Source organism: Hippocampus comes, unplaced genomic scaffold (assembly GCF_001891065.2).
Source record: "Hippocampus comes isolate QL1 unplaced genomic scaffold, H_comes_QL1_v1.1 scaffold2, whole genome shotgun sequence".
NCBI lineage: Eukaryota > Metazoa > Chordata > Actinopteri > Syngnathiformes > Syngnathidae > Hippocampus > Hippocampus comes.
This window is the reverse complement of record NW_017805139.1, coordinates 3096670-3110213: the sequence shown is the minus strand read 5'-3', so window position 1 is coordinate 3110213 and position 13544 is coordinate 3096670. Positions and strand designations below refer to the sequence as shown.

The following is a 13544-nucleotide window of genomic DNA, read 5'->3' as shown; positions in this document are numbered from 1 at the left end:
CCATAAGTGGATGATTACAGTTTGTTTACTAAGTTGTAAGAGGTTTTGTTACAAGAAAGCGCTTTCAATCTCTGAACATTATTATTTATCACATATGACAAGTTCATGTTTTGATATATGTATATATATATATATAAATATATATAGAGAGAGAGAGAGAGAGAGAGAGAGAGAGAGAGAGAGAGAGAGAGAGAGAGAGATATATATATAGAGAGAGAGAGAGAGAGAGAGAGAGAGAGAGAGAGAGAGAGAGAGAGAGAGAGAGAGAGAGAGAGATGACAGGCTAACAAGATGCTTAAATGAGAACAATGAGAAGTCCAGAGCACAGCAAGAATAAACAGCAAATATCTTCTGTCATTGATTCCCGAGCCTCAATTTGTTATGTGTGAGAATTTCATCGATACAGGCTGCGACGCTACATTCCCAGCTCATTGTTCACAGTACACGCATGGTCAAGCACCAGAAAACAACTTAAATACAGAGATGGCAGAGAACAATAAGCCCTGAACCCAACAAGTGCATTCTGAAATAGATTAAACTAACCTTTGACCAGTGACGAAAATTGAGCCGTGTGTTTGGTCTCAAACAGCTGTAGCTCCTTGTTCAGGTCGCAGATACTCAAATCAACATTCCAGGAGAGCAAACCTGGTAGATTAAAATAAAAGAAGTGAGAATCGCATAGAACGTGCTACATGCGTAGCAGTTGAATGTTGCATGGTTAATGTTTTGCATGATGATTTGTGATTCTACATTTTTGTATTCAAATCATGTCTTCCTTTCAGTTTGTGTTTTGAGGGATGGCCTAAATGTCCTTGATTAGCTAAGGAGGAAACAACATTAATTTAATTTCTACGTCACATGAAATTTTATTTTAAAGGAAGGGGGCGGGGGTGGTTCGCGCGTCGACCTCACAGTGCAGAGGTGCAGGGTTCGATTCCGGCCTCCCGGTGTTTCCATGTTCTCCCTGGGCATGTGTAGGTTTTCTCCAGGTACTCCGGTTTCCTCCCACATTCCAAAAACATGCATTGTCCCGAGGTGTGAGTCTGAGTGTGGATGGTTGTTCGTTTCTGTGTGCCCTGCGAATGGCTAGCAATCGGTTCAGGGTGTCCCCCGCCTACTGCCCGAAGACAGCTGGGATGGGCTCCAGCACACCTGCGACCCTGGTGAGGATTAAGCGGATCGGAAAATGGATGCATTTTAAAGGAACGTGGTGATCTATTTCTGAATGTTCTGAACTCCTGCTCGGGAGTCTCTGTGAGATATTAAATTAGTTTGATTAACTAAAATCTTTCTGTGTGATAAAAATGCAAAGAACAGAGAAATCAGGAAGCGGGGGATACTTTTTCACATCACTGTATTTTACTCATACTATTGATTGCTAGTTTTTCTATTGCCAAAATAGATTAACAGGTGTCTAAAACAAACCACAAAAACAGCTATTTCACATCTATGGTGTCAGTACGATTTAATTGAGTCAGCTACGTGGAACGATATTTTTCTTGTTTTGAATTCCATGTTATTTTGTACCAGATTTCCAAATACTCTTGAGTAGCAGTTATTTTTCTTCAGCGTTAGATCAGACTGACAACTCCTTTTCAGTCTTACCTTGTGTGATCTGTTTTCTGGCAGAGTCCAGGTCAACGCTGGTGGAAATCTCGCCAATCACAATCAGCATGCGATATTTGTTGCGCTGTAAAGCAACTCCAGCATGAGGATGATCCTGATGCTCAACAGCCTCCCCTGGCTTGGCTTGCTTAGTAGCGGCGACAAAAGGAATTTCCATGGTAACAGTACCACTAATGGACGCTGAACTCTTTTCTATCTCCATGACAACTGTGTCTGGAGAAAGGGTGTTGAGTGCAAGATGAACTGGGAGGACTTGTAGGTGTGGCCCCGGTGGAAGTAGCATTTTTGATTGGGTAACGTGTGATGTGACTATTTGATGTCACAAAGCATCATTGGTTGAAACAAAATGAGAGATTTTAAAATTTATGTTGATCAGATTCATGACACCTCTGAAACTGACTGCTGAGAGTGAGAACAATGACAACAATGAAGGAGAATGGGAAGATGATTATTTTTCCTCTCTATTGACAGCACTTGAGCATTCGGTGTTTGTAAAACTCCGGGGAGGACTATATTAAACATACTTGCTAACATATGAGTATGAGTGTTTTTTTTTTAAATAGTTGCTCAAAAGGCAAACATGTTCATGGGAGTATAAGAGTAACCGGTACCACTTACCTCTCTTACATTCATCGTGTATTGAACTGTACAAGACAAAATGAGCTGAAAATAACACAGAGGGTCTATTTATAACATTGGCACTAATCGTACCAGGCAACGCAATTTGATGTGGCTCTTTGTTGCCATTGTGATCAAAACAATGTTTCATCTGTGCACAAAGACGACAGACAACTGAGCCTTGAGTCAGCATAGGCAGTTATTTTAGGCTTTGTGGGTCACGTGAATAAGTTCGTTCTGCATGTGTCTATCCAAAAAGGTTCCTATTATAATCAGCACTACTAATAGTGAAAATGAAAACAAAACACAAGTGAGGAAGGAAGAAAAATGTATACCAATATAAGATACATTATGTTAAACTGAAATGTAATGTACAATGCAGTGGTTTTCCAAAAAAAAAAAAAAAAAAAAGATTGTCTGGTAATAAAAGAAACCTTAAACCTATTTCAAATCAGAAGACAAGAACATCAGAGTGGTATCCATCACTATGTTTCTCTCCAATTTAAAACCCTCACAGACACCGTCAGCGCCTGCAGAAGAGTCTCTGAGTGATGCCACCAACTCAAGCGTCTTCGCCTCGCTCAGAAGGCAAGATTGATGAATGTTAATTACTGTATAAGGATTTATAATTAAAGATTAAAGTAAATATGTGTGGTGTACTGTTGTAATTTTTATCACCTTTTGTGGGGGCGGGGGATTTGGGCCCCATTAAGCGTGAAAAATGAGGGATTGCTGTTTACGCTAATTTATTCTTTTGCAGCTCAGGATGAAAATTTAGAATTTGGTTCCTCCCCATGATCCAACATATTTGGCAATATAATGCAGGGCTCACAGGGATCAATGAAGTGTACATGTACCTAAAATGTGTATATTCCTCACATCTGTATTTATTCTGATGCAGTGACGCAAGCTTGATATTCACTTAAAATAATGGGGTGAGTTTAAAGGGAAGGTCTGTCTTTACTAAGAGTCTTGACTAGGGCTGCTCAAGAAAGGAAAAACATGCAATATCGATATTATTGCGATATTTAATATGTACCTAAACAAATGATAATTTTTATAATCGAATGAAAGATTTTTTTTTCATGTGGCAAAATACCCTAATCAGCTCAATGTATTCTTAGCTCATTAATTGTAATGCCCCTTGATACTGTTCATTTATGGGTGTCATGTTCCTGTTCCGGCCTTCGCCAGCAGGTGGCAGGCTGAGCAGACTTGCGGGTTGCACCTCTGCTGCCAATCTTGCCATTAGGGAACTTGGTATTTAAGGACCCACAAACTGTCTGCTAGTTGTCGGGGAATTGTTTGCCTTGCTGCTGCCCTTGCTCATTTGACCTTTTCTCTCAACCTCTCGCTTTTGTCGTGTTCACTCTTGATCTCTCGGCACTATGGTTTAGTTTTTGTGTTTCCTGGTCCTTGTTTTGACCAGCGCTTTATGTTACTAATTTGTCAGTGCGTTTTTGTATAACAAACGTTTTTTGTCTGGAGTCTACTACTTTTGGGATCCAAAACATTATTCGGTTCGTCCGAACCGTGACAATGAATGGCAATGAATATTCAATTGGACTACTAGTCAAATTTAACTAAAAGCATACAATTCCAGATGAAACTCATTATATGAAAGGCATGAGCCTTTGCAATATACATCTTGCATGGGCCATTATGGTGATAACAATATTTTTTCAATATACTGTGCATCCCTTTTCCTGACAAATGTGAAGGTACAATTTACGGTTTGGTTAAAAAAAAAATATCGATGAATGAAAGTGAATCGATTTTCCCTTTCATCGATCAATATTGATTCATAAAACCATATATTGTCTTTTAATGTCTTATTCCCATAAATTCATGTGACTTCTCGAGTCACGCGAGATCTGGTCACTGTGCCAATAGGTTTACAATATCCATCCATCCATTTTCCGTTCCGCTTTATCCTCACAAGGGTCGCAGTGGGGTCCTGGAGCCTTTCCTAGTTGTCTTCGGGCAGTAGGCGGGGGACACCCTGAACCGGTTGCCAGCCATCTCACAGGGCACACAGAGACAAACAACCATCCACGCTCACACTCACACCTAGGGACTGTCGGAGGAAACCGGAGTATCCGGAGAAACTCCACACAGGAAAGCCCGGAGCTAGAATCAAACCTCTGCACTGTGAGGTCAACGCGCTAACCACTGGACCAATGGGCCGCCCGAGTTACAATATGTTGTTAATGATGAATGTTTAGGATAAATGTCAATGCGCTAACCACTGGACCACCGGGCCGCCCAAGTTACAATATGTTGTTAATTATGAATGTTTAGGATAGATATATTCTATTAATAGTTTAGTCACAAACATTCCGAGGGTTTGCTCATCTTTCATACATATGGAATTAGTATTACGATACAAATACTGTACTCATCTTTCTTAGTTGAGCACTCCAAAACCTCTGATCTTAGAATCCCCCTGCAAACAACCACACACACAATTAGTCTTCACTGAACCTGTAACATGCATGTTTTTGGACAAGCACATGGAGAACATGCAAACTCCAAACAGAAGGGCATGAGCCGAGAGTTAAACCCACAACCTCTTGACAGTGAGTCAGACAGATGTGCGAGTTACCATTTCCGGGTCTTTTGAATTATTTTGTGTCACGGTTCTGTTTGTGACCAATAGGTGGCACTGTAGGGCTCCACGTGCAGGGGCACACCTGTTGGTCATTGTGTCATTAGTTGTCTGTATAAAAGGACTCCCGGCACGACCACTCAGTGTCCGGTCATTGTTTGTTTGTTGCTGTCGTGTTTCTTCCTGTCATGTTTCTGTTGATAGTTTTTTTGCTTCAGTCATGGTTTTGGTTTGCTCCTTTGGATTATTTTTGTTTTTAACTTTTCAGGAATTTGTTTGTTTGGGATTTAGTTTTCTGTGTTTTTATCAAGACATTTTGTCAAGTACAACTTGCTCCTCCTTCCTGCCTGCTTTTTGGGGTCCACCACCACCACGCAACATAACATTTTGAAAAAGCGTGACTCCCCCCCACCACCACCACGCAACATAACATTTTGAAAAAGCATGACTTCCCCCCCGCATTCTACTGACAGGCAATTTAGTATAATTGCTTACTTGTATAATGTGCGACGTGTACCTTTTATTACTTACTTGTATACTGTATTTCCTTTATTTTGACGTGTGGGCTACGGCTGCACGATAATTTCGAGGGATGAGTCAGCAAATCCCACCGCAAACCATTCAGTATAATTTACTGGCCTCTGCTGGTAAGAGTGGAAAATGCTCGACGTTGTCATCAAACTAGAATGTGACATCATCAGCATCATCATCACAAATGTAAAAAAATTCGCACGTCTGGAAAATAATTACAGTAATTATGCTTCCTGTTAAACACAACCAGGGCTCAGTACTTCAACTAATATTACGTGATCAAAAAAAAAAAAAAAACATTGTTTTTCTGAAGATAGGCCAGCAATTGAAACACCAGGCTCGCCCGCAACCCTCAGGATCAAGCAGTTCAGAAAATGGATGGATGGGTGAATGTATATACTGCTCTTTTGATTTCACTTACAAGAGACTTAAATCTCTTGAAATAGGAGTAAAAATGACAACCCAACTGACCACTACCAATTATTTTAATAAGTTCATTTACATACACATGCGTTATAGTACAATCTGTAAATGTTCCTATTTCTTTGATCTTTATTGCGCAGTGTTCGCGTGTGTATGTATGTGTGCGTGTATATATATATATATATATATATATATATATATATATATGTATATATACATAAAATTGTTATATATTTACTTGCACTGTGTGCGTGCACCCCACACCCTGACTGTTGTCAGAGGCAAGGAGCAACTGAGCGATGGAGGACGCGTTTACCCTGCGTGCAACGGAACACTGAAACACACGAGTGGAACAGTCGTATCGTCTGATCGAAGGTAATGTTGCATTGTTCCTTATTTGTGGCTCGAACTACGTGTAGATGAACAATGAATGTGCGGAGTCAAACATTTCCCGCGTGATCTTCAGCGCGTGCGGTGCTCCAGTGGAGGGGGCGAATGTGAGACATTTTTTGGGTAATGGCTGAGCATTCATCTTAAAACGTATTTGGCACTGCCCGAGCAGTAAATATGACGATGTGATATGAAACTTGGCGTTGGCGTCTCGGGAAGGTTTTGTTGTCTGTCGCATTCGTGACATAGTCTGGAGACAATGGATACAATTGGGTCAACGCTATTGAAATGGCTACCAGTCATTGTGTTTGCCAAAGATTAATTCATGAAGGTTTACCTGTGAACCAGAGCTGCGTGTATGGTAACAGTGTACAGCACTGTCAGAACAAGACAGTGCAGACAAAAGGCTTTGGACACCCCTCCTAATCAATGAGTGACCCAGACCCGTTATTCTCCCCTCAATATGTTATTTATCATCAAATATCTTTTGGACATATACTCTATTTGGGTCATTCCATAATTGGAGGGCACTTTACATTCCACCTATCAAATTTTAAACAATCCACATACAATATACTAAAACATGCAATTTCTGAGTACATTTAGTTATAAAAAAAAAAAATCTTACAAGGAAAAAAAAAAAAAGAAAAACAAAGAAAAGATGCTTGAAAATAGTTGTAAAACTATGAGATAAGTCTGGAGTACCCCCTAGAATGCTTTTTTGGAGCATGTTGAAGCCATAAACTTCTAAGTTAAAGATTATTTGTAAAAAAAAAAAAAAATCAAGTTTATAAGTTTGAATATTAAATATATTGACTTTGTACTGTATTCAATTAAATGTAGGTTGAATATGATTTGCAAACTGTTGTATTGTTTTTATTTATGCTTAACACAACATCCCAACTTCATTGGAATGGATATTTAAAGTTTTAAATATACCAAATAAGTTTGTGAAGTAAAATGACATTTTCTCTTTTCCGACCAATCTCAAATAAAACAGTTAAAATGACATTTACATTTTTTTTTGTTGTATTATTTGTTGAATTGCTGTCTCTTGTAACTGCGTGGGAACCTTTGGTTTACATATTTCACATTATTCAATATTCATGGGAACGTGCCCAAGCACGCAACCTTGTTACCAAAACTTTTTTAGCATGGTCGATGAAGAGGAAATACTTCATTGGAATGGATATTTAAAGTTTTAAAAATACCAAATAAGTTTGTGAAGTAAAATGACATTTTCTCTTTTCCGACCAATCTCAAATAAAACAGTTAAAATGACATTTACATTTTTTTTGTTGTATTTGTTGAATTGCTGTCTCTTGTAACTGCGTGGGAACCTTTGGTTTACATATTTCACATTATTCAATATTCATGGGAACGTGCCCCCCCCATGCACGCAACCTTGTTACCAAAACTTTTTTAACATGGTCGATGAAGAGGAAAGCAGTGAATCACATGACACGCTGGACTTGACATCTTCAGTTTTCCAAAATAACAGCTGTTATAAAAATAAAGACAGTTAGCTTTGATTGAATGTATCACTCTACCTCATGCAACCCTGTTGTGCATGTGATCAGAACAAGACAATTTTAGTTAGATAAATAAGATTGTCCTCTTGGTCAGCAGTTACAGCTAACTTCTAGTCCTGAGAGAACGCGAACAATCATCCGGATTTCCAACCCTGTTACCTACAACTCTGTTGCTGTACTTACAGTGAGAGTTGCACTATCTACTCCTTTGCCCACACTTAAACTATTATTTGTAACCCATCAATTTTCCAATCCGCTTTATCCTCAGAAGGGTTGCGGGGGTGCTGGAGCATATCCCAGCTGTCTTCGGGCAGCAGGTGAGGGACACCGTGAACTGGTTGCCAGCAGATCACAAGGCACACAGAGACGAACAACCATCCACGCTCACATTCACACCGAGGGATAATTTAGACTGTCATGCTTGTTTTTGGAATGTGAGAGGAAACCCGAGTACCCAGACAAAACACACGCAGGCACGGGGAGGACATGCAAACTCCACACAGAATTGAACTATGCACCTGTGCACTGTGAGGCCGACGTGCTGACCAGTCGCCCACTGTGCGTTGTAATTTATCATTATTACGTAGCAGAAAATCTGAATAATAAAGGTTTGTTTTTCAAGAATTTTGAAGCCCAAATGCCCTCCAATTCTGGAATGACCCATTTGCTTCAATTTCAGTCCAGCTCACTAGTGGTTTGCACATCTAACTTCTGGGGTTCGAATCTTGGTTCTGGCTTCCGTGAGAAATCTCCACCATGGCTGTCACTGTCAAATATGTTTGGAATCGATTATTGTAACGGGGCGGCCCGGTGGCCCAGAGGCTAGTGCGTTGACCTCACAGTGCAGAGGTACCGGGTTCAATTCCAGCTCTGACCTCCCTGTGTGGAGTTTGCATGTTCTCCCCCTAGCCTGAGTGGGTTTTCTCCGGGTCCTCCAGTTTCCTCCCACATTCCAAAAACATGCATGGCAGGCTGATTGAACACTTTTAAGTTGTCCCTAGGTGTGAGTGTGAGCGCGGATGGTTTGTCTCTGTGCAACGGTGCTCACTTTTGTGTTAGTATTACTGTTATGGCTACGGACAATTATTAATATAGTTGATTCATTTGATCATTGATGAATTGATTTTTGACTCCTCTACTCCCCAAAGTGTTAGGTAAAGTGAAAACTCTAAATTGTCCATTGATGGTTGTCAATATGTGCCATATGATTGGCTGGCAACCAGTCCAAAGTGTACATCCAATGTCCAATGGCAACACTGCACACAAAAATGTATTATGGTTCTGGCTAGCAATCTTATTGCAAACAAAATGGAAAGCGAATGATGCCGAGTTCAGCCTCCCACATGTAATTTCTGATTTCCTTATCCCTTTATGAAAGCAAACCATTTGTTTCTGTGGTTAACCAAAATTAGACATTTCTTGACACCAGGTTGGATTGAAAATGTTTGCCCATCTGTTTTGAATCAAACACTAGGTCATTTCCAAAATTTTTTGCAAACTCAAAATCCTTTGAAGCCCACCTAAAAAAATAACACAATTTACTTACTAAACATATTTAAAAAGATGGACTTATATAATGCAACCAACCAAAGCATTCCTTTTTATGGATAAGAAATCATATGCGAACATGCTCTTCGTATTAGGTGCAAATAAGTGAGCACACCTTTCAAGCAGAAAAGTCAGGTTTGTCGCATATACAGCCGGTAACAACATTGTGCAGTAGTTTATTAGTTTTAGGGATGGGGATCTGTTTGACACGATAGTTTGAGGATGTGAACCCTTTCTGAGCTCGACATCAGAATATGATATCGACTCCTTAGCCTTTTGACAGTCATGCCTGACTCACTCCACATCCCTTTGACCTTCCACATTTATGTGACCTCTTAATTTGTCATAAACTGACCACATTATGCACATGCACATTTCAATCAATTTACTTTTGTTTGGAAAAAAAAATTGTGGTTTGTAAAATACGTGCAATTTTTTTTTTTTTAACATTTTCTAATCTGCAATCCGTGAGATTAAACATGTGTGATGCGTGTTCATGAACCATTCAATGGCAATGTGGAAAAACCTGTTTTGGTGTTAAAAAGGAATGTAAAAATGCCAATATGGGGATTACCCACGCCTCACTGCAGCTACGGCCCTTCACACTTTGTCCTCATTCGGGTCACCACTCGAGGGTGACCTGGAGTCTTTTCCAGCTGATTTGGGCTGAGAGGTGAGGTACACCCTGGACTGTTCGTCAGCGAGTTGCAGTACTTCCATCCATGCGCTGCAATTTGAAGCATCAAAGTATTTTGTACAAAAGAGCCATATTTACATTCAGTAGCTGTTCACTTGACTCACTTCTGTCCAAGCAGCGTGGGCGTAGCTCCCATGGTAATGTGAGTGTGAATACATATTGCCTGTCTCTTTACTGTATCTGTGCTAAGATTGACTGGAAACTGGTCCTGGATGTAGTCTTCCATTCACATGAGGTCAACTGGGAGTTGGAGCTCATGGATGAAATAAAAGATCAGGCAGAGCTGTCCGTCCTGCATGCATTGTAAAATTCCATTCATCCAGCTATTTTCTTTGCAGCTTTTTTTTTTCTTCTTGATTTCATGTGATTGTTATGCTGCCAAGAAGCAATCAAAACGATTTTTGCTTTGTGCTTCCTCCTCCCGGCAGTAGCTGTAAGCTAATTAGCATGGACCGCGTTGTCTCAGGATGTGCGTGTCTCCGTGGAAACTGAGGTTGTCAAAAGATGATAGAAGTGATATTTGAATGGCTGTTGGGCCTCAAAATTAAGAGCAGCGTTGTCATTCGTACGCTCCAAAATACAGCACTTTCCATTTGTGTTTTGGTACATCCAGAAATATTACAGCACCCACTTATTCGCTCAAACAGCAAAGTACATTCTGAATGATAATGAACACTTTTGTCTGACCGGTATATTCATCCAATTTATAGGTTAAATGATAATGAGTTTGTACATTTGTTTTCAGTGTTTTTCCCCTTTTCTCAAATTCTGGCTTTTTTTTTTTTGCAGTTTACCCACTTTAATGTTTTAAGACGATCAACTCAACTGTATTTATAGAGCACTTTCAAACAGCCATCACTGCATACAAAGTGCTGTACATGGAGCAACTATCATATATACAATAAAGCAATAAATCAGGAACAAGGACGGTAGAAAGCACCAAACAGTAAAACTAAGATCAAACCAATGTAAATGTCAGACAAAGATCACCCAAGTAAACGTAAAATTTTTCAATTATTTTATTCAGCCCGGTGTGAAAAGGTCCTTGCCCCCAAACCTAGCCATGCGAAATTGTTTTAATTCAGCCACACTGGATGGTTTTTGAGCACGAGTGGCCTTTTTAAGGTCATGTTAGTGCATTTCCGTCAAATTCTGACTATGGCCCAATCCCATTTCTTCTTTTTAGAGTCTTTCCCTTCCCTCTTAGCTTTTTTTGGAAAGGCCAAGCCAGAGGGTAAAAAAAAACTGCCCCAAAGAAAAAGGAACGTACTGGATACCGCTACGTCATGACCTCGAACTGCGTGCTGTTTGTGTCATAAGCAGATGTGACATTTATTTAATCACTTCCACGTTTTACAACTGCGTGTTGCTTGGGTCATCCAAGTGATCATTCATATGTAATGAGACACACAAAATTCACTTGAGAAGTATTAGTTGAAGTAGAAGAGCACGACATTGTCTGCTTAGGCTGGCAGTGCTGCTGCATCATTTTACGGTTCGTCAAATCCGTTTCAATGTGTTTTATAGCTCCATGCTAAACTAAAACGGTAGCTCATCATTTCACAAATCATTTCAGTAATATAGCTATTAAATCTTTATATTTTTTAACTTGCACTATTTCATTACATCCGTTTATTAGCCACACAGGATATCATATTAAAGTGTGATAAAACATGTTTATTGGCGATAGAAAGACAACGACTTTTGTGTGGGTGCACGCACCAACTGCCTGAGTCATCAATGGTATGTTGAGGCACCGAGCCTGTGATGCATAGCTTCATTTCCTGACCATCCTCTAAAGAAATTCTGGACATTTAGCTATTTTAATGAGGAAATAATTGATGATCATTGGAATGAAAAAGAAAATCAATAGAAAGCAGAAAATACAACTAAAACAGCAGGGCCTCACTTGCTTCGCCTGACTGCACATCACTGGTCCAGGTTTAGGCAGGACAGTGACATTTTTGAGCCTTGTGTACTGAATCCTGGCAGATTTCTGAACACAAATTCATCTTCATGGTGTCTGATGAGGGCGGCCCGGTGGTCCAGTAGTTAGCGCGTCGACCTCACAATGCAGAGGTACCAGGTTCAATTCCAGCTCCGGCCTCCCTGTATGGAGTTTGCATGTTCTCCCCTGGCCTGCGTGGGTTTTCTCCGGGTACTGCGGTTTCCTCCCACATTCCAAAAACATGCACGGCAGGCTGATTGAACACTCTAAATTGTCCCTCGGTGTGAGTGTGAGCGCAGATGGTTGTTCGTCTCTGTGTGCACGGATTGGCTGGCAACCGGCTGACAACCGTGACAATATCCTTCACACAATAATGCTGCTTTTTAATGCAGTGCTGCCTGAGGGATCAAAGGTGTGTGGTTTTAGGCTTTGTCGCTAATGTGCTGAGTTCTCCAAATTCCCTAAATGGACTGATGATATGATGGACAATATATTATGAAAATACAGAAGAGAGGAGCTAGCAACGTGGAGTAAAAATATTTTGACTGGCAAATACAAATACATTTTGTGCACACCTCCCCAAACTATATGAGGAATTCCAATTCCAATGCAAGTAACTACTAATATGTAATGTATTACATTTTGGAAGTAATTTGCTCCAACAGTATACGGAACAACAAATAGCTATTGACAATAACAAACCAACGAACCAACCAACGAATTAAAACAATTGCTAAGTAACCATAAAACCAACCGATGGCTTTGAGTGACGTCACAGCCTCGATCAAGCCAATAGGCTTCCTCCCAGCTCATTTTGCCGCGCTGAACAGGACCGGGTGAGCAGGGGTGTGTATTTGTGTTTACGTACCAGCCGAACTCGACAATAGACCTGAATATCAATACTGTACATACTGCAAACTTATGTCGATCATTGCGACGGTTGGCTAGTTCATCTGAAGTGCGACGACTGTTCCAAAAGCAAAACAACAAGCGACGACTCGTTCACCCATGTTTCTTTGTGTGTCGTCAGTCATTCAGTCTGCTGCTGATCACGGCCCGACCACATGGATCCCGACGGAAGTGAATTGGACTCCAGCCTACCACAGCCGGAGAACCCGTGTCTCATCGTCGAGGACTCCCAGCCGGACAGCGTCGCCTTGGAAGACGATCCCGAGACCAGCTACCGAGCGGTCCTGGCCCGGCGTCTATCCAACCTGCAGCCCAGCGCTTGCAGCCCGGTCCTGGTAAGCGGCGTCGCCAAAAGAAACATGTCGAAACATTACGCCTTTCTCGTCACAGCCGTTAAACAGACAGCTATACGGAGGCCGTGCTTTTATTTACAGTGACGCCGAACGAATACTGGAAGTCACGCTTGACTTGTTGTTAGGCCGCAAAGCGTCTTCGTGCTTCGTGGTGGTTTGGTTTAAACAGACAGGATTCTAAACTCCTTTACGGCCATAACCGACGGTACGCCTCCTTATCACGACTGCAAGAGTAAACATGCCGCCTTCCTCGAGAAAATGGTGATTGAAAAGGTATCGTTTGATTTACAGTGCTCAGTGCGATGCAGTGCAATTGTACAGCACTCAAAATGAAGTTAAAAAAAAAAAAAATCTATATATA

At 40.7% G+C, this 13544-nt stretch overlaps 2 protein-coding genes across 8 annotated transcripts in view; one reads left to right on the top strand and one right to left on the bottom strand.

Moving 5' to 3' along the window:
- map1aa (microtubule-associated protein 1Aa) overlaps nt 1-1845 on the bottom strand; it is a 27962-nt gene extending 26117 nt beyond the window's left edge. The window contains exons 1-2 of the mRNA XM_019867273.1: nt 1606-1845; nt 544-645 (exon numbers count right to left, since the gene is read on the bottom strand). Of these exons, the coding sequence (XP_019722832.1) occupies nt 544-645; nt 1606-1828 (325 nt within the window). The 5' untranslated portion in view covers nt 1829-1845. The remainder of the gene's footprint in view (nt 1-543; nt 646-1605) is intronic.
- A 4222-nt stretch (nt 1846-6067) lies between these two features.
- Nucleotides 6068-13544, top strand: part of tp53bp1 (tumor protein p53 binding protein, 1) — a 35967-nt gene continuing 28490 nt past the window's right edge. Inside the window, exons 1-4 of one of the 7 annotated variants that reach the window (XM_019867275.1) lie at nt 6068-6181; nt 6496-6502; nt 10844-10847; nt 12960-13165. In XM_019867275.1, coding sequence (XP_019722834.1) covers nt 12986-13165 — 180 coding nt within the window. In that variant the 5' untranslated portion in view covers nt 6068-6181; nt 6496-6502; nt 10844-10847; nt 12960-12985. Of the gene's footprint in view, nt 6182-6495; nt 6503-10843; nt 10848-12644; nt 13166-13330; nt 13457-13544 lie in introns of those variants that run through there. The other 6 variants (XM_019867277.1, XM_019867276.1, XM_019867279.1 and 3 more) reach the window with 6 other exon arrangements.